General features: G+C 43.9%; 1 protein-coding gene across 1 annotated transcript in view; it reads right to left on the bottom strand.

Annotated features, from left to right (window-relative positions):
* The window catches only part of DHTKD1 (dehydrogenase E1 and transketolase domain containing 1), a 1,484,612-nt gene that overhangs the window by 1,124,464 nt on the left and 338,044 nt on the right, over positions 1-22,104 (bottom strand). Inside the window, exon 4 of the mRNA XM_078674167.1 lies at positions 8,435-8,629. Coding sequence (XP_078530293.1) covers positions 8,435-8,629 — 195 coding nt within the window. The remainder of the gene's footprint in view (positions 1-8,434; positions 8,630-22,104) is intronic.

Below are 22,104 nucleotides of genomic sequence, written 5' to 3'. Positions count from 1 at the left end.
GCCCAGCTATATCAAGGACACCAAACACTTACTACAAGTGATCAACAACATGGAGTTTAACACTGAGACCCAACTTCTTGTAGGGCTGGATATTGAGAGCCTCTATACCAGCCTACCCCAAGAAGCCACAATAAAAGTACTCAGGGACATCCTCAGGGAGTCACCATGGCCCTACCACACCCCCAGAGAATTCATCCTCCAATGCGCCACACTGGCACTAAAGGGAAATTACTTTGAATATGAGGGAACCCTCTACCTCCAGACCAATGGAACATCTATGGGCAGCGTTTTCGCTCCAAGCGTAGCAGGTCTTTACGTCCACTAATTCGAACGCACGCACATTGCTGACAGCACAAACCCCTATGCCAACCACATTGTCGCATGGCGCCGTTATATTGACGACATCCTTGTGATATGGGAGGGTCCACAAACAACCCTGGATCAATTCCTCATCTGGCTCAACGGCAGGGACCCATACTTGAAGTTAACCAGCACTATCAGTGCAAACCAACTTGCTTTACTGGACCTAAATATAACAGTCAAAGATGGCAGACTCACCACGACAACCTACTATAAACCCACGGCCAGAAACTCTTTACTCCACTTCACAAGCTTCCACCCACGCCCGCTAAGGGAGAACCTTCCCTTCGGGCAATTCTTACGTATACGCAGGAATTGCAGTGATATAGCAGACTATAAAAAACAGTCCGCTGAACCATCCAAGAAACTGGAGGCCCGGGGCTACCCACCAGCCATCATCTCCAAAACCAGGAAGAGGGCGAGGAACCAGAATAGAGAGGCCCTCCTTGAAACCACAGCTAAAGAGGAGCAGGAACAACCGATCACCTGCGTCACTACGTACAACACAGCCTCCAATGAGGGAGCCAAACTCATTAAGAAGAACTGGAAGATCTTGAATTCTGGCCAGAGGCAGTGGGACATACCGCGTTTTGCTTACAAGAGAAGCAATAACTTGAAGGACCAACTAGTTAACACCCGTCCCAAAACGCATAACACACAAGAACCGAACACCATTCTGAATGCATGGGGCCTACCAAAAGTAACTGGAAACTACCCCTGCAATGATTGCAGTGTGTGTCACTTAACCACCCACACCAAAACTCTAACCCTAGAACCTAACAAGGTGTGGACACAACGCAGCCAACCCAACTGTAATTCACGTAATGTGATTTACCTTCTCACCTGCTCCTGTGGTCTCCGCTATATCGGCATGACCACCCGCAAAATACGCACTAGGGTCACTGAGCACAGAAGCACCATTAGGTGTAAGAAAAACATCAGTAAATTAACCAACCACTTCATCACCCATGGCCATTAATTACCCCAATGACCTCACATGGACAGTCATCGAACAAATCCCTGAGCAGGCATTAGACAATGAAAGAAGACTGATGAGCAAAGAACAGCGTTGGATCTATCGCCTTTCCTCACACATCAATGGCCTGAACGATGCGATCCCTTGGAACTCAGTCACATCCTGACGTAAACCTCTATACAGAGGTCCTTACTAGTACCCATTCAACCCAGTTGACTATGAACTCCCCCTCAACTGAGGCTACCACCCCTAATCGTGCCCAACCCATATCGGGTTGTGACTAGTTGCCATACCCAGCCATAGCCTCCCGCCCCTACAGCAACCTGTGATGATTCATTACACTATGCCCGAGCTAAATGCACCTCCTTGAAATTCCATGCCCGCACTATTGATAGTGGCAGATTGCATACTTCAACACAACACATACTCTACCGCGCAACAGCACTAATAACTTGTGTCTCACCCCCGCTCATGCGCAATAGACACAAGCAGCATCGCCCATGTGCTAGAGACTAGTGTCTTTCCACTAACTAGTGTCTCAACCCCGCTCATGCGCAATAGACACAAGCAGCACCGCGCATGTGCTAGAGACTAGTGTCTTTCCACCGCCCATGAGCAGACAGCTAGGAACACACCCGGGGTAGTCTTTCTACTCTTACTCCCAGCTACAGGTGCAGATAGTTAATCCAATTAGCAAGCATATAAAAACGAACAAGAAACTCCAGCTCTTTCTACCGGAGTACGAGGACGGTGCAACAGGTACAAGGCAGGCTCTGACCAGAAAAGCTGTGAGTATGACAACCTCCAAGCAATAATCTCTGGGTAAGCGCTTTTCCCTCCTTACAGGTCTCTAACTCCCAGTGGCCAACATTATTTCCCTACAGGGTCAACCCCTTACCGCTTCACTCCTGGAAGCATTGGCTGCAAAATCTAAGCGTAAGAGTGTTTACTTACGCCCCATCACACTTTGTATCTCATGCATATGTGTGATACCCGTGTTTTAGCGACACCACCCCCAATTATTTGCGATAATCACAATAATGGTACCACGAATGCCATTACACTTTTGCCGACTGTAGTCTACCCACTGAGCACTGTAGATTCAGCATTCTATGTATATGACTATGTGGCGAGGACGCCTATTTGACTCTCCTCTTCTTACATGTTTTGTCTATGTCTTCAATGTTGTCGGTACAGGCATATATGAGAAGGGAATCCCCCCTCTCACACTTAGAGAAACACCTTAGTGAGTGTAACACATAGCCTGGATTACACTCCTTTTTAACCTGCACTACACTCTATTTTTAAAAAGGTCCTGAGGAAAGCCAGATTTAGTTTAAGGCACTGGCTGAAACAAGTCGACCAACTGATGGATGTAGGAGGTAGTAACTCGCCTCCCTTAAAGATCCCCAAGCCTTATTTTAACCGCTGACGGGGGCCCAGTTATTAAAATTTAATTTACCCTCGGGTACTGGGACCCTCGCCAAGCCGATTTAACTCGCACCTCATTTTACACCTCACACTGCACTCTCAGTAAAATACCAGCTCCGCTGTAATCAGGCGTCGCAGCACACCCGGGACACATTAGGTGTCACTGGGTGGGCCCGATGATGAAGCATGCCACCAACCAGGTTGGTGGGTGAGGGCTTCATGAACTCACCAACGAGGTGCCCATGACAAATCTAATCAGAGTCCTAACAATATTGGTCATATTTAAGCTAGTCTCCTTTGATAACACATATAAACTACGGGGACTCGGACTAGCTTTCTAGTCCTCTCTCTCTCTCTTGATACGCACAAAGTACTCACCAAGCACATCAAGGAGATCTCATCTACTCATGAATCTCATCTCTCACAGGTGGTATTTGTCCCCGCAAAATCATCCACTAACCACCTCCTGAACTTTTCACTTTTGCTTTAGCAGGCTAAACATGACCCTGATGAGAAACTATTGCTCTTTTTGGATGCTGAGAATGTGTTTGACCACATGGAATGCACCTACTTGTTTCAAGTAATTGAGCTGATGGGTCTTGCAGCGCCTTCATAGATAAGGTCAGATCAATTTATACCTCTCCCACGGCATCGGTCTCCTGTGGTACCTTTAAATACTTGCATTTTGCAAATGAATGGGGGACTAGACCCGTTGTTATTGCTGTCCAAGCAGTACATAGTACATGGCTTTTGAGCATAAAGCCATGTACTATGTGTACAACATCATAGTCAACCTCTCAAAGGCCTCTGCCTCAATACCAGCACTTATGGCAGTGATAGACTCAATCTCAGGCTACAAGACTAATTGATCCAAATGTGAGGCTTTGCCATTGACGGCACCACCACCAGAGCTTCACTTCCTGTTGAAAACTCCATAGTGTCCCTCTATAGAGGTGCAAGCGAGTGTGGGTCAGGGGTTGAAATACAATGGTGACTGTGGATGGCCCAGTGGATACAACATCTAGCTAACACAATACAGGACGGGGATTTCCTCTCATTCCCGACTCTGTCGCAAAAAATGACCTGACATCAGCCCAGTACTGGCGCTATCTACAATTAACACAGTCTTAGGGTCATTTTAAGGGACCAATAACCTTAACTCAGACCCTGTTTTGCTATATATCCTTTTTTTTTAAAGTGCTACATAGGGATTTCTTCCGGATTATAATCCACCTTGATTGAGGACCTCTTTTCAACTACGACTGGTGCCTCTCTCCTTCACTGGTTGTCCGCCGGATTCAGTTTAGATTTTACCGATGAGACAGGTCCCATATCCTAGAGAACCATGATAGGACACTGACGGAGGCTCAACTCAAATGTAGCTACTATAACATTTTACACCAATGGCACTAGTCCCCAGCATATTTCTTTTAATCCCACATGTTGCCGTATTCCCACTGTTGGAGGTGTCATGCCAAGTACTAAGCTATAGTCCATGCAGTTTAGGAGTACCCCATGCTCAAGCATTACTGGGGAAAAGTGTGGGACTCAGTTTAACTGATTTTGGGGTCTTGATCCCGATGACAGGGAGGATAGCCATATTACACAACACATTCCATCTCAAACTCAATGCCCCACAATATCCATCGGTGGACTGCAATCAGCCTAGCGGTGGCTCAGATAGGGATCCTATGACACTGGAATGATAACATCTATAACATTGTCTCATAAACCTTGGTTGACTCATATGAACAATGTGGCCTCGTCCAACAAGGTAATCTACAAATTAAATGATCGCATGCAGCAGCTCGAGAATTTATGGGTCACATTCGTAACACAGACACTGGCATTTTTTGTTATTTATACGTAACTCCTATCCACTATCCTCCAGATCAAGACCCAAGCAGGGAGGGTTCATTGTGGATGCTATCCGTTGTTCTATTATGCTATAAGCTGAGCTTACCTATTGCTGTTCTGAGTCTAAGCCTCCTGGGCAGGTTTGCCTTATCGTGTATTGTTTGTATTACTTTATTGTTTGACACCCGATTGAGGGCGTCCCTTTTGATGTGGATGCTGTTGCTTCATCATCGACAGTGTGTAAAATTGTTGTGCGACTTAATGCCTTATTTGCTGGAATGCTGGAATGTTCCAAAATGGCAACAAATAATTGATACACAAAAAAAGATAAAGCAATCTATAAATTTGTGTCATGCCCCTGAGGAAAGAAGAGAAAGTGAAGTCGGAACATACTGTTAAATCAGAAAGCAGAAAATAAGGGTGTCAATGAAGCCAGCAAATGGTAAGCAATTGCCGGGCTCCAAGGCCCTTGTTGCATACAATATCGCTCACAAGCAAGCAGACATGCACTGTTGCAGGCAATACCTAAAAATAATGCATTATTTAGCTTATTGGGAGTCTAGCAAACAATGAGTTCCTTTTGAATGGGGGTCAGGGGACTAGCAGAAGAGTAAGGACAAAAGGAGGGCCAAGGGAGATTTATAGACCTGTGGGTTCACTCTCAACTAATATATCTTTCACAGAAAGAAAGGACTGGGTCTAAAAGGAAATGAGAATCCTAGCTGAATAATAGTATTCCTTTTTTAGGATGACATCCCTCACCCACCAGAGGTGGCATGCTTTATCATTGGGATTCTCCTCGCATCGTGACAGCAGATCACGGTGCAGACTACAACTCCCTCTCTATGAAGGAGGAGCTCTTCAGATTTTTCGAAAAGATCGTAGAAGCCCTATGGAAAACTAAATGGTAGTGAGGCTAGCAGAGCGTGCACTATGTGAACAAAACATGATAGCAATGATTAAAACTAACTCCAGAGTATGCATACAACTCTATTCTTGCATGCCTGGGTCAGGATTAAAAAGAGTGAAGAGACAATGCAGAGGTCAACTCACCCTGCTTCCAAGTGTCACTGGTTATTGGTCAACATATTTCTGCCAACTAGACCCTCAGAAGAGGTGTATTGACATTCTTCAGGAACTTGAAGTATTGCTTCTGCTCAAACAATGTCTGAGTTTGTTCGCTCTGGCGTTCAGGGAATCTGCCAGGTGTTGAACTACCAGGGATATGCCCTGCTGTTCCAGCCATTTCCAGAGACGAAGGGCCTCTTGGCAATGGGTTCATGACCCCACTCCACCCTCTTTGTTGCAGTACCACATGGCGGCGGTGTTGTCTGTGAACACTTGTACCAGACCTCCCTTGATGGAGGGTGTAGGAAGCTGGCTCTCTACATACTATACCAATATGAGGTACAATGTACTTAGAGTCTAGTGGATCCCCAGAGGCTAAAGTAGATAACACTAATGCTCTCTTTTGTGGTAGTGTGGGCGAGCAGTTAGGCTTATCAGAGGGCAGTGTTAAGCATTTGTTATACACACAGTGGCAATAAGGATTAGTTACTTACCTGTAATCCCAGTTCTCATCCAGGGGTATACTCATCAAAGTCATAATCTATGAATAATCCCCGCCCACGTGCGGGATCCCGGAGTATATAGAAAATACATTATATATATATATATATATATATATATATATATATATATATATATATATATATATATATATATATATATATATATATATATATATATATATATATATATATATGAAAAATGAAAAAATGGCAAAAATGCCGAAATTACATAAAGTTGCATTGCAAAATACAATGCCCTCCTAGCCCATAAGGAAAAGAGGACATGCACTGAAAAGTTGCATTCAGCAATGCTTTATTGCCACAAGGAAAACTAGTAATTGCAGGCAGTTGCCTCTAGGCTGCATAGCAGAGCAATACTGAAACAAAGAAAAAACTGACACCTTGCCCTTAAGGCTTCCAAGGGTTAGGCTACCGTGCCTTTAAAACCTGCAGGAGACCCTCTGCTCCCATCATGCACCACTGGTGACAGTTAGGTTAGTTCATTTCAACGGTGTATTCAGTATAGACACTTCAGTATAAAGAGAATTAATAGAGAACAACTCCAGTAATGCTCGTCCGGGGACAAGGGAGGGTCGCTTATGACGTTGATGAGTATACCTCTGGATGAGGACTAGGATTACAGGTAAGTAACTAATCCTTCTCATCCAGTGGATACTCATCAATAGTCAATCTATAGAGTAGCAAGCCCATACCCAGAACCTCGCAGACGAGCAACAGAGTATACAGAACATGAAAAAATCATTACATTCAAATTGCAATCAGGCAAACAAATTCCGCAAGGAGGCCTGCCCAACCTGGGCATCGGCTTGTGCATGAAGGTATGTACCGATCGCCATGTTGCTGCCTTACAGATTTCAGACATTGGAACATAGTGAAGGAGAGCTGAGGTAGAAGCTTTCCCTCTGGTGGAGTGTGCCTTAGGTTTGCCTTGTAATGTCTTGTTAGCTAACTGGTAGGATAAAGCTATCTAAGAGACAATCCATCGAGAAATGGATCTTTTAGATGCAGATAGAAGGGGCACTTAATAAAACGTGATGGCATTCTAACAATAAATTGAGTATTGCGTTAGAAAAACAATTTTACCCAATCGATGTGATTTGTAGACGTTTAATAAAGTAGTACAAAACGGTTTCATGAGAGAAAATCTCTATAAAAACAGAACTGTGAAAACCACCAGGTGTTCTAGAATCTTCCTATCAAGAGTGGAACAAGTACTAAACAAGTGTGGTATGGAAAGCAAAGTGCATCAAGGATAGTGGAAGCTTCTGAATTCTGAAATGGACAGCAGTGGTTTCATCTCAGTTTTGCAATTTAAATATGTAAGAGTCCATTGTTCTCTCAATACAAATTATACTTGGTTTTATATTTCAAATGATGCAATGTAGTTTTAAATGGACTTGTATGAGCATACATACATCAATCTACAATTGGATGGAATTGTGTAGGTCTCTGAAGGGTGCTGTACCTCATATGGATAATGGCACCTTGTGTACATAGCTCTATGGACAGATATTGCACTCGAAATGTTCTAGGATTCACACACACAGTAGGGAGTTATTCTAATGTTTACTAATATCAATGAAGATCCTATGATGTAGGAATTTAAATTACGTGTGGGACTCTATCTTTGTTGGGTCGTTACAAGTGTACTAGTTTTATCACTATAAACAAAGGGAAATGTCCATGTTTTTTAAACACCCACCAAGTGTAAACACTGCCATGAAATAATTAATTGTACTTTCGTTATAAGTGAACATGCATTTTTTAAATGCCCTTTTTTATTAAACATGCCACCGTAATTCACGATAGTACAACTGAATTGTTAATCTGCCCTTTTAGATGTAGTTGATTGAATTATTTTTTACAATGAATAAGGAAAATTAACATTGACAACACAGTTTGATTATTGTATGAATTGCATGTTTGACTGTATTATGCTAATCTAAATAAATATTTGTGAATGCATAAATAAAATAGTTATTGCATGCCTCTAAGGAGTTTGTGGGCAACAATAAGCTCATTTAAATCTGCAAAGAAGTCAACCGTCCCAATTATGATAACATGCCTAAGAAATTAAGAGGAAGGTAGTATGAACCAATAAAGGTGATGGAAATGGCCATCATGTAAGCACGAAGATTTGCAAGCAATGTGCATTGCCCTATCAATGTGATTTTATTTTTCGGCTCTCCCTTTTAATTAAAAAAGAACGCAAACATACCTCGGGGGGGAACTGAAGGAGGCCTGTCAGCAGGTTTAGTCGTCCTCTATGAGGCATTCCAAGGATCACGTCAGTAACACCACTGAGAGCACACATTCTTAAGAATTCATGGAAGAAACCCATCATGCTCTCTGCCCCTTCACCACCATACCGCTTTACTGTTGCAAATTTCTTGGCCAGGAAATAGTCAAACTCCTGTAAAATAAAAAATAAAAATATTTATTTTACAGAGGATTAATACCATCATTGCAATTATGGTTACAGCTCATATTTTAGGTTTAACAAATTTTTATTGAGGGCTTTAGCAATATACAATATGGGTAAAGAAAGACCCATTCTGGTGACTTAACAATGTTTGAGGTACATCACTGCTAGAGAGTTGAATCCCATATTCTTCCGAACTGTTCTGTGATCATCATACCCGCCTCATGCAAAATGAAAACAACCAATTTACACTAAAACATATTCAGAGCCATAACATTTCTTTCATGAGCTAGAGTGCAGTAACCCATAGTGCTGGCTCCTTTTCAGGGGCTCCATGTGTAGCCCTACCTTCTTTCGAAAGCAACAACTGCTAAGTATTTAACTGATGTTTTCATGGAAACACAACGTTCATGTTTCCATGAACAGTGCCAGTGATCAGGTCAGCCCTCTCGGCCTCATCTCCAATCTCCTGATGACAGGAGGAGGAGAGGAATGAGGCACGATCCATCTACAGAATGCTGTTAAAAACACAACAGATGTCTGAGGGGTAGAGTACAATCACGATCCCCTCACACAGGCACAATCCATTTTATTTAGCAGACCTACTGTGCATGCCTCATAATTTGATGCCTATCTGCTGGTGGTTTTCAAGGCTCCCATCGGTGCATTCCCGAGGCCACTGAGAAGCCATACAGAGCAGCAGGGGCAGTGGCAGGTTCAGCAGCTTCTTATAAGGCTGTCATTCCAGTCCGATCAATAAGCTGGTAGACGGACTGTCGCGGGTCTTCCCTTTTTCCAACCTAGATTTGCTGCACAGGCTGACTCCTTGTTCAGTATCATGGCTTGCCGATTCAAATGTCCGGACCTAGATTCCTGCTCTACTGCTGCCTTGGAGCCTTCGTTTTCCCAACAAAGGAAACAAGGTAAGAAAAACAAATGTTTCTCCATACACTTGTTTGTGATTGAGCATGAATGAGACTGAGAGTTAGTACGTTCATTTGAGTGTGTCAATGAGAGTAAAAGTGAGTGGGAATCAGTTTTAGAGCGTATGAAAAAGCAAAAGTGTGTAAAAGGGAGTGAGTGAAGGAGTGCGAGCGTGTGAGAAGAAATGAGTAAATGGAGAATGTGAGGGAGTGGAAGAGAGTCTGGGATGTAGCCATCAATGGTGCAGCAGTTGCGCCAGGCCCAGTGTTAGTGAGAGAGAGTGAGAACTAGTTACTATGAGTACGTTTATGTGAGTGGGAGTGAGTGAGTGAGAATGGGTGAGTGAGAGAGTGCAAGTTCGATTGAGTGAGGGAGGAGAGTGCATGTGAGAGGGGGTAAGTATGAGAGAGGGTGTGAGTAAAAGGGAGTTAGTTTGTTAGCTTGTTTTAGGATTCTGGGTTTTCCACTGGCTTTGACATACTCCATAGAATTCAGGGCATATGGTGGCACCCAAGTAAATATGCTCCTGGTGGCATGTTGGAGATAATTCTTGCCATAAAGAAGGGCAAAATGCAGGCTCTGACATAATAGAAGTAATTCTTGGCATAGAGGCCCCTCTGAAAATTGATGGCGCTTGCATACTGGAGGAAATTCTGAGCATGGGGCACTCGTGGCATAATGCTGGTGCTGGGACGCAGGACTTAATTCTTGGCACAAAGGAGGGAACCCAAGGCAAAATGCTAATGCGGGCATACTGGAGGTAATTATTTGCCACAGAGAGGGAAGCCATGGCATATTGGGGTGGAGGGGGCAGGTTGAAGGGAGCAAACCAGTATAAAATGGCAGTTCTGAAATACTTGAGGTAAATTTTGACATACGGGCCTCCCATGGTATATGGGCAGGGTCAAAGGCAAATTTCTTGTACTGACATACTGTATGGCATTCTTAGAATAAGTGGATAACCTTAACGAATTGATGGCATTAGCCCAGTGAAGGTACATTTTTTAACATATGGGTAGGCTTTCCTGTTTTCAGTTTCTATTTTTGGTAGATTCAGGTGGGGTTTTTTCAGTTTTTTCAACACCTTAAAAACAGTGGTTATCAGTGGTTACACATTTTTGTGCCATTAAAAACAACAGAAACAGTGTTTTTCGGGTGTTTATGGAATTTTAATTTAATTTTAATTATTGCTTGCTTTCTGCACTGATAGTGCATGTGCACAGGGTATATGAGATCCAAATACATTGTTACTGCACCAGAATGGACTGCAAATTCAATAGCATTCTTTAATAACTCTGAAGATTGTAAAGATGCTTTCAGCATACCGTCTAGCAAGTAACAAGGATCTCTAACAGGGTAGCACTTCAGCTCAGGTATTGATTTTGACAGACCATCATACAACATTTTCACATACTGTGGAAAATTATATTTTGCCTTGTTATATGTGCCTACGTGTTCCCCATCCTATGTTATATGTGCATGATCGATATGCATATATCCCCCTATGATCGATTTAAGACGCAATTATAGTTGTGTCCAACTCTAGTATGCCAGAATTCAGTTCTCGTGAAAGCAACGAGTATCAGGCCTATGTTGCCACGTTTTACAGTGTGCACGTTAATTCACCGCATTGTCCCCGTTTCTAGGCCTCAAAGGGCCCGGACACCAGATTCAAGCTCCAGTCTCCTGAACCCTCTCCGAGGAGCGATGCAGCCCCCACCTGCATCCCTGACCCTTCACTTACTTCCTGCCTCGCAGCGCGGTGCCCGGCCTGGCTCTGCCTGCCTGTCTGCCAAGAATATGTTATGCTTCCAGTTATCAGTCCAGCTTTCCTTCTCTGCATTCCTAAGCTACTGAACCGCATAAACAGTTCAGCTATAGTCTAGTCTTTCTGTCTCCATGTAAGAGAATTACTGTAATAATATTCATAGAAGATTCATAGCACAAGCAATACATGCAGAATATATGCATGCACCAGTCTTAGTGTCAAGTAGCCTTTGCCCTGATAACTTTTAGATTCTATCAATATGTACTCCAAACACCAGATACCAGATATGATATAGGTACATGTCGTCCTGACACCGCAGACTTTAGTCTCCTCTTCTAGTGCAGAAGTCATAGCCCCAGTTCTCCCTAGTAACACGTCATTGCCCGTTTGCGCGCACCACTAGGTTAAAGGTCCCAGCTGCTCTCAGGTAGCCCCCTCCATGTTTCCGCCCACTCATGACATTTCTATGACGTTTCACATCACATGTCTCAGTGCACGCCCTGTACACGCCTTCTGTTTCCGCCCATGTGTTCTTATCTTACGCTTGTCACAAGTTACGCCTACTGTATGTAATGTATTTGAAATGTCTTACTATATATACACTGCACTGTTAATGAAATGGTGCAGCTGCCTTCCTTCCTATTTAATTTCAGGCTGTCCCGTTCCAGTCCCTTCCCTTTTGCCTGAATAAAGCCTGTTCAACTCGGACACATCGGATCCTGCCTCTTATTTATTGAGCTATCTGTTATTGTTAATATATTCAAAAATAGTACCGGTAATTAATTATTTATTTACCACATAATGGCGCCCGAACAGGGACGAGCCCCTTCCTCACGCGCTGGCGATGCCACGCAGGTCCCCTGACCCTCTGCAGCCGTGACGGAACTCTACTGCGCACCGGCAGATATTTCTGCTTCAAGTCTCCCTCAGGCCCACGGAGGAGACGGAGACTGCGGTCCGACATCCAGACGAAGCGGTGTGGAATGCGGTTCGTCCCGACCAGAGCCCAAGCCGAGAGAGCAAGGTCCGAAGTATCTGGAGGCCCACCTGTAACCGAAGTTTCCGAAGTTCGTAGTCCGACGTCGTAGCAGTCCAGTCCGAGGCCTTCCAGTTTCTGCTTCCCGGTGAGTACCGTCGCGGGGGAAGTATCTAGACAGGATCATTAGTTTGTTCCTGGTCCGTTGGGTTTGGGTACGCAGATCCAGTCCGAAGTATTCACCTAGGTGGATACGGGTCCTGACGTGTCTCTTTATGAGACCGGTATGTTCTGTACTGTTTTAGCAGTGCATCCAGTAATTCTAGTAGGTTTCGTTCTCGAGAAATTCATGTGTTCTGTTTTCAGTGTATCAGGTAGTATTCTGTTCGAACTGTTATTTATGTATTTTTATGTCGTGGTATGAGTGATTTGTATGCTATTTTATTACTGTGATTATTGTGTATTGCGTTTCCAAGTATATAACCGAAATGCCTCTGTTCTCGAAATTACGTCAGTTAAAGACCAGAAAAGGGTTACTCGAAGAAGCAGTTCCTGTCCCTCCTAGGGACAGTCCAGGACATTTTATGTATCACAAGCATGGCTTAGATGCCATAATATATCTAGACTTATGGGCGGACTATACCAAGGAACTAGAAGAGAAATATAGATGGCCCGTATCAGGTACATGGGATGCCGAGTGCATCATGCGAGTAGAAGAAGCATTATGGAAAAAGAAAGCCAGACAGTCCCAGAAAGATGCCATCGAGTTATGGCGCAAAGAATCTCATAAAAGAACCGAAAAAGAATTCAGAAAAACAGAATTAAGTAGGGAATCCTCAGAAAGAGCCCAAGAAAGGGAATTAATAGAAGAAGGTGAACGAGTTAGAGCAGAACAGTCAGACCGACAGAGAAATGCCCTTATTAAAGGTATGTATCCTCTTCTTGCCGAGGGCTTGCCAAAGGCAACCCCGGAAGTACCCTGTAATTTACCGCCGCCAATGGTCCCGATTAAGCTACGTCATAAACCGACCGCAGCTGATATTTTTCTTTCGTCCTATTTGGACGACACAGTCCCAGCCTATGCAAATCCTGTTCCGCCTGCTCCTGTTAATAATGTAATTCCTGTCCCGCCAACTACTGTTCCCGGGGGCCAAGTTCATGTTCCGGCACCCCCGGACCAGCTCACAGTACATGCACCCGTTATGCCAGTCACTCTACCAGCCCATACAGTATTCACAGACGATTCTAGTTTAGGAGCCGCGGGGGGAAGTGCTCCTCGCACCCCGCCTCAACCGAAACGTCTGACGCTGCACGACGTAGCGTTACAGCGTACGCCAAAAGTGGCGACATACACAGATCTCAAGCGACTTCTTACTGACTGTATATATGATCCAGTTCCAGGCCAAGATCACATGATCTTATATTCAGTACGTTTAAGACGGGTGGCCAGCTTTTTGATCACCCTGCCCGATATGAAGGAACATCTAGACAGAATATATTGTTTTATCCGTACAGGAGAGAATCCAGGAAGTATTCACGAAGCCATGGTTCAAAGAAAAGTCGAGACTCAGCTCATGATTTTAAAGTTCCTGATTAATAGTTTAGTAAGAGAGCAAGATTATCCAGGAAAAGATCAAGAAGAACTGAAAGTCCTGACTAGGTGGAGTGACAATATAGCCGATGGAAAACACAAGACACAAGGTTGTATAGAGAGTATGTATAAGAAAATTCGTAAGGAAATAATACGTATACACAAGGAACGAGAAGCAAAAAGAGCAACCGAGAAAGAGAGTGACTCTTCTAGTGAAGAGGTAGACAGCGAGAATCCCTCCAGAATAGCGTATGTAGGTAGAACTAGACTTTCCGACCGACATTCACGCTCAGATTACAAGAAAGTTTTTCCTCCTCCTGCACCAGAACAGTGTTCTCTTGAGCAAGTATTCCAGGCCACCGATCAAATTCTGAAATCACGAATAGGTTATAGCGAGCTTAGTACAATGCATGAACAAGAACTAGCCCGATCAGCAGTCCGATGGACTAGTGATTCTACCACGTTTCCAGATGAAATAGTGGCACAAACGTTTCTGAAACTGCCCCCAGCCGAGCAACGTCTGGTGGGTACATATATGATTCAGCACCTCATTACACTGTATGAGGAACAACATTCTGATCCAGGTCCTCTACATGATGTATTGAACGAGTTACTCCAGTACAGATGGAAAGGTCTAGGTACCGATTTAATTAGTGTCATTCTAGAACAGCGCCATAAATACCGAACATTTCTGAATCCACATTTTGTTCCCGTCTCACCCCCAGAAAGTAAATCATTCTACATAGACAGACAGAATCCGTTACGAGAAGTACATCCAGTCAAGAAAGAGGATGGTAGTCTAGAACGAGTATTTGTTTACACCCCTATCACGAAAATAGAACTCTTGGAAATGAAAAAGTTAATTCCCTGTCATGATAAAGATCCAGCAGGGTTTCACCGTGAATTAAAGGACATGCTCCGTATGGGAGAATACACGTATCCTGATATCATTAAAATGTTAAAAGTCCTGTTGCCTGCGGGCATATATGAAAAACTCAAAGAAAAAGAATGGGAGGTGGGAGAGAAAAAGATAGATTGGACAGCATTAGAAGCTGAAGATAATACACGAGTACCAGGTACCGGTCTTGGGGATAAAGCTAAAGCTTTGCCCGAATTGTTAATACAAGTCTTGCCAAGATTACTAGCCACGAAAAAGGAAGATTGGGATGCCATCTCAGCCTGTAAACAGAAACAAGACGAAGATACTAGTGATTTTTATTCTAGATTTGAGAAATGTTTCATTATTAATAGTGGTCTGAAAACAAGTAGTGAATCGTACCCTCATCTTTTTGTTACCAAACTAGTCGAGAATTCAAGTCCACAAGTTAAAAATCGAGTACTGAAAGTCGAAAGTACCTGGCAAGCTAATACTCCGTCACAGATGCTCCAGATGCTCCAGTACCACCAGAACAGAATCAGGGAAGAGCAGGAACACGAAAAGAGACGTATGAAAGACACAAAAATGAAAGTACTAGTTGCACAGTCTGTTCCACAGGACAGTCAGAAGAGGGGTCCGAATCAAGCCAGTCATCCTGCAGCTCCTGTTAAAGGGACATGCAATTACTGTAAACAGCCAGGTCATTTCATAAACGAATGTGCAGTTCTGAAACACAACATAGCTACTGGTAAGACTAAAGAAAGACCACGTCCGCCTAGACAAGAACAAGTTTCACAGACTTCCCAGCCGCCACAGAATGCACAACAGACAGTTACAGTACCGCAGCCTATCGCTGCAACACAACACGTTACACAGCAGATGTACCAGTACGCACAGTCAGAGTATCCAGATTATCAGCCATATTCATGAAACAGCCTAGAGAGGGAGGTAGGCTTGCCTCTCATCGAGATTCCTGTAGATCAAGAGGGTCCTTATGTACACAGTCAAGTATTGGGGAAAGACAGAAAGTTTCTGATTGATACAGGGGCAAGTAGGACTACCATCAGTCATGACGAGGTTCCAGGGGCTCCGCTCTCAGGCTCTAGAAATGTTTCCCTTGGATTTTCAGGAAAGCCTATTGTTAATGAAATATCGAAACCATTTACTCTAGAAGTTGGTCCATTGTCCCGAACTACAGACTTGTTACTCACGAAATCTTGTCCAGAGAATCTGTTAGGCATAAAGACTCTTAAAGAATTAGGAGCAGTCATATGCTGCTCCCCAGAAGGGGTCCGTTTGTTTCTCCGTGATTTTAAAGGTCATTATGTATTACGTGATTTTGATCCAAGATTATTGAATGTACCGCAGCATTTATGGGCGCAAGGTCCAACTGATGTAGGTTGTATGCATATCACACCCCATCGTGTCACTCTGAAGAAAGGTGTTGTATTACCACGAATCCGACAGTACAAATTGCCACCTGAGGCTGTAGCAGCCTTATCCAAAATTATTAACGAACTCATTGCTCAAGGAGTGGTTGTAGAAACTGACTCCAATGTATGTAATTCTCCTATCATTCCAGTCCTGAAACGTACTGATCCAAATGCACCTCCAGTTTATCGATTAGTGATTGACCTTCGAGAACTTAATAAATGTATCATACCCCAATACCCAGTGGTCCCTGATATTTCCTCACTCTTGACAGCCATTGATTCTGAAGCTACATTCTTTACAGTTATCGATCTCAAGAATGCATTTTTCAGTGTCCCCATCCATCCAGACAGAAAGTTCCTTTTCGGATTCTGTTTAAATGGAAGAAGCTATAAATTCACACGAGCTCCTCAAGGTTTTACAGAAAGTCCTAGTATTTACAGTCAAGCACTTAAACGACAACTAGACAATATTCACATGCCAACTGACACTGCTCTGCTCCAGTATGTCGATGATCTATTGATCACAGCCCGTTCTGAACGTGACTGCGAGCGTGCGTCACTTACAGTTCTGTATTTCCTGGCCGAGATGGGGCACAAGGTGTCCCCTTCCAAATTGCAATTCTGTGTCCAGCAAGTGGTCTACTTAGGACACTTACTGTCCAAGAGGGGTAGGCAGTTGACACCAGACCGTATCCAGTTAATAGCACGTCTTCCACAGCCCAAGACTCAGAAGGAGGTACGGGCTTTTATTGGCCTCACTTCTTACTGCAGACAATGGATTCCCCAGTACGCATTTCTAGCCAAGCCACTGATACAGTTAACGACACAGGAGGCAGCCGTATCGACTGTCCTCCCTTGGACCCAGGAACATACACTTGTTTTCAATGAGTTAAAGAAAGCTTTATGTAAAGCACCTGTTCTAGCAACACCGAACTACAGTAAGCCTTTCACACTTTTTGTTACAGAACGTGATGGTACTGCATTATCTGTTCTCACACAAGATCAAGCAGGACAATACAAGCCCTGTGCTTATTTTTCTAGCACATTAGATCCAGTGGCCCAGGCGCTGCCTGCGTGCCTCAAGTCAGTTGCAGCCACAGCTCTAGCTATCAGACAAAGTGATTCCATAGTGTTAGGACACTCCCTGACAGTACAAGTTCCACACTCCGTGGAGGTTCTTTTAAACCGAACACAGACTCAGCACTTGACAATTGCACGTTTAACAGGTTATGAACTGACACTGTTCCAGCCACACATAGAAATCAGACGCTGCAACCTTTTAAATCCAGCTACACTGTTACCGTCAGTTACTATAAATCCTGCCACACATGACTGTGTGGAAGTTGTTAACACCATGACAAAGCCAAGACAAGACTTGACAGACATTGCATTACCTAATCCCGACCTGACACTTTATGTGGACGGTTCATGTATGAGAACAAGTACAGGAGAACTAGTAGCCGCGTATGCAGTGACTACTGAAACCGAAGTTATAGAAACACATCGTATTGACACCCTGTCTGCTCAAGCAGCAGAGCTAGTCGCTCTGACCCAAGCCTGCATACGAGCCAAGAACCTGAAAGTAAATATATACACAGATTCACGTTATGCATTCGGAGTCGTACACGACTTTGGAGTCCTCTGGCAAGAAAGAGGTTTTATGACTTCTCATGGAACCAAGATTCAGCATGGCCCCCTCATTCAAGCTCTGTTAGATGCAATACATTTACCGAAAGCCATTGCCATCATGAAGTGCAAGGCACATACGAAAGTCACTGACATCATTTCCCAAGGTAACGATCTAGCAGATCGAACAGCCAAGCTTACAGCTCAGACTCCAGATATTCCAGTTAACACGACACAGACACTCACTCCAGATCAGACTACTTGTATGACAGTTAAGGATCCAACACAAGATGTAATAGATATACAGTCACATGCTACTCCCGATGAAATCAAGAAATGGTCCGAACAAGGAGGGGTCCAGACAGATCAAGGATGGTTGACGAAGGGAAAAGCCACATGGTTTCTCCCCGACTCTATGGTTCAAGTCATTATTAACACCGCACATAGTCCAGCACACTTAGGAGAAAAAGCCATGTTAGACAGTATCCAGAACATTTGGTTTAACAAGCATTTACGAGCAGCAGCCAAGCAGAAAGTGCGTACCTGCATGATATGTTGTCAGTTCAATCCAGGTAAAGGTGTCCCGGTGGAACAAGGTGGATTCCATCCTCCTGACCACCCTTTTGAAGTCCTCCAGATGGATTATATTCAGATGGAGCGATGTCGAGGTTTCAAGTATGTCCTCGTAGTCGTATGCGCTTTGTCCAGGTGGACAGAAGCATATCCAGTTCCAGATTACACAGCTGCGACCACTGCCAGGCAGTTGGTTCGTGAGTTCTTTCCCCGCTATGGATTACCTAGGGTCGTGTATTCAGATAACGGCCAGCCATTCTCATCCGAGCTCATGAAACAAGTTTCCCTTCTGTTAGGGTACCAGTGGAAGTTCCATTGTGTACGCCATCCTGAAGCAGCCGGTCTCGTAGAGAGACATAACCAGACTCTGAAAATCCGCATTGCTAAAGTGTGTGCAGAGAAAGGTGTAGATTGGATAGTAGCACTGCCAGTCGCCCTTTTCTATATGAGAATGGTCGCTCACTCCCATTCAGGTCTGTCCCCGTATGAGATAGTGTTTGGACGTCCCCCCAATATGTGGGGTACACCTAGACCCCGTATCATTACCGATGTTGACAGTAATATGCTGACAGATTACCTGGCTTCCTTGATGTCTGCACTACAATCTTGTCGTTCACAGGTTGCCGCTGCATTTCCAGACAACACCGAAGTGAAACCGCACGAAGTCATACCAGGCGACTTCGTCCTCGTGAGAAATTTTGATCGTTCAAGTCCGTTGGAGCCCCGCTGGACGGAGCCCCGACTTGTCCTACTGACAACAAGGACCGCCGTGAAGATTGAAAACAGAAAAGGGTGGCTACACGCGAGCCACGTCAAGAAATTCCATGGACTCAAAGCAAAAACTTTTCTCAAGGACTGCCCAGAAACTGAATCTAAAATTCCCCTGTTAGAGAAAACTCCGCAGCAGGAGTATAAATCCAAGTTGAGGTCTAGTAAGTCAGCCAGTTTAATTGTCTAAGTCCCTCTCGGGTGAAACGGTTAGACAGGTTCCTGACATGTATAAGACAGACCCACACAGTGAGAGAGTTAGTCAAAACTCTGATAGATGTATAGTTACTCTGTTCTTTCTATTGTTTTTAAGTCTTATGGTTACTTGCATAAGTTATGCTTTACATTTATGTTTTCCTATTTCACATGTACATATGTTTTCTAATGTTACAGTAGAGCACACATTTAGTGACCTGCCTCCTCACGAGTTATCCTATCGTCTTGCTATGCGTAATAATACCTTTATCCGAATGCTGCACTATTCACACCAGACCAGCAATGCCACTAATTGTTGGGTGTGTGGTCGACTCCCCCCTTTCCAGACACCGAAGGGAGTTCTGCCACTCTTTCCCTATCCTTTTTCACATAATGGTTCGTGTGGAGCATGATCCACGTTAACGTCATCCCTAACTGATATATCCCTTCTGAATCGAACATGTTTCCCAGACAAGGAAGGTCTTTCCCATAGAACAGGGTTAGATCTAGAAAATGAAGTATATGATCTAGGTAATTATTCCTCGAATTTCATGGTTTTGAATGTTCAGTCCGATACTACTCCAGATTTGCCTGCTATTTCAGTTCTACCAGTTAAAGGCGAATTATGTGTCAGAAAGAATGGTTCCGCACATGTAGGACATAGTGATTGTACTACTATGGTCGAGTATAGTGACAGTAGGAAATCCATTTTCAAAGCCTCACGTCATTCTTATTTTGTATGTGGCCAGACCGCATATGTTCGTCTGCCCCTCGATTGGGATGGAACATGTTATATTGCCTTCCTACTGCCACCAGTTTTTCTAGCCCCATCTGATTATCACAGAAACACACATCTAGTACACGTTAGACATAGAAGGGAGACTGAGTCCCCAATTGTCGATCAAACTGAAACTGCCCTAGAACAGTATCAAGACTTCAATAAAGGTTTCTTTTTCTTCATAGGTCCTGTCCAGAATAGTAAGTTAAGACGTAGGCTAACCAGAACCCTTGAAGCAGTAGTGAATGAGACTACTTCCGCTCTAGGTAACTTAACTGAAGAACAATCTGCCATTAGATTTGTCGTGCTCCAAAATCGTCTCGTTCTTGACGTCATACTGGCCGATAGAGGAGGAGCTTGTAGAGTCATCGGATCTAGTTGCTGCATTTTCATTCCTAATAACGCGCCGTCTGTTTATTCAGCTATAACGGGACTTCATAAAATTGCCCATCAGTTACACCAGGATCCAGGTACCTGGACATGGTCCGGTTGGCTCTGGAGTATAATATCTGCCTGGGGATGGAAAGTATTGTCATTCCTAGGTATAGCAGTAATGATCATATTCAGTTGCTGCCTCTGTTTACAATGTGGCCCTGCGATTTGCGGCATGTGTGCTACCTCTTGTATTCCTAGTCCTAAGTCCCGTTCCAAGACAATTCGAGACGAGCAAATGATGCTATATGAACAGATAGATGGTATCATGAATATTGATGTTTCCTGATGGAAACGTAGGGCACAAGGAGGGAATGTGGAAAATTATATTTTGCCTTGTTATATGTGCCTACGTGTTCCCCATCCTATGTTATATGTGCATGATCGATATGCATATATCCCCCTATGATCGATTTAAGACGCAATTATAGTTGTGTCCAACTCTAGTATGCCAGAATTCAGTTCTCGTGAAAGCAACGAGTATCAGGCCTATGTTGCCACGTTTTACAGTGTGCACGTTAATTCACCGCATTGTCCCCGTTTCTAGGCCTCAAAGGGCCCGGACACCAGATTCAAGCTCCAGTCTCCTGAACCCTCTCCGAGGAGCGATGCAGCCCCCACCCGCATCCCTGACCCTTCACTTACTTCCTGCCTCGCAGCGCGGTGCCCGGCCTGGCTCTGCCTGCCTGTCTGCCAAGAATATGTTATGCTTCCGGTTATCAGTCCAGCTTTCCTTCTCTGCATTCCTAAGCTACTGAACCGCATAAACAGTTCAGCTATAGTCTAGTCTTTCTGTCTCCATGTAAGAGAATTACTGTAATAATATTCATAGAAGATTCATAGCACACGCAATACATGCAGAATATATGCATGCACCAGTCTTAGTGTCAAGTAGCCTTTGCCCTGATAACTTTTAGATTCTATCAATATGTACTCCAAACACCAGATACCAGATATGATATAGGTACATGTCGTCCTGACACCGCAGACTTTAGTCTCCTCTTCTAGTGCAGAAGTCATAGCCCCAGTTCTCCCTAGTAACACGTCATTGCCCGTTTGCGCGCACCACTAGGTTAAAGGTCCCAGCTGCTCTCAGGTAGCCCCCTCCATGTTTCCGCCCACTCATGACATTTCTATGACGTTTCACATCACATGTCTCAGTGCACGCCCTGTACATGCCTTCTGTTTCCGCCCATGTGTTCTTATCTTACGCTTGTCACAAGTTACGCCTACTGTATGTAATGTATTTGAAATGTCTTACTATATATACACTGCACTGTTAATGAAATGGTGCAGCTGCCTTCCTTCCTATTTTATTTCAGGCTGTCCCGTTCCAGTCCCTTCCCTTTTGCCTGAATAAAGCCTGTTCAACTCGGACACATCGGATCCTGCCTCTTATTTATTGAGCTATCTGTTATTGTTAATATATTCAAAAATAGTACCGGTAATTAATTATTTATTTACCACACTCCATTTTTTGAACTTGGTAGGAACTTTTTTCAGCAGCATTCCAAGCGACACTACG

The sequence above is a fragment of the Lissotriton helveticus genome, chromosome 1_1 (assembly GCF_964261635.1).
Source record: "Lissotriton helveticus chromosome 1_1, aLisHel1.1, whole genome shotgun sequence".
NCBI lineage: Eukaryota > Metazoa > Chordata > Amphibia > Caudata > Salamandridae > Lissotriton > Lissotriton helveticus.
This window is presented reverse-complemented; position numbering and strand designations above follow the sequence as displayed.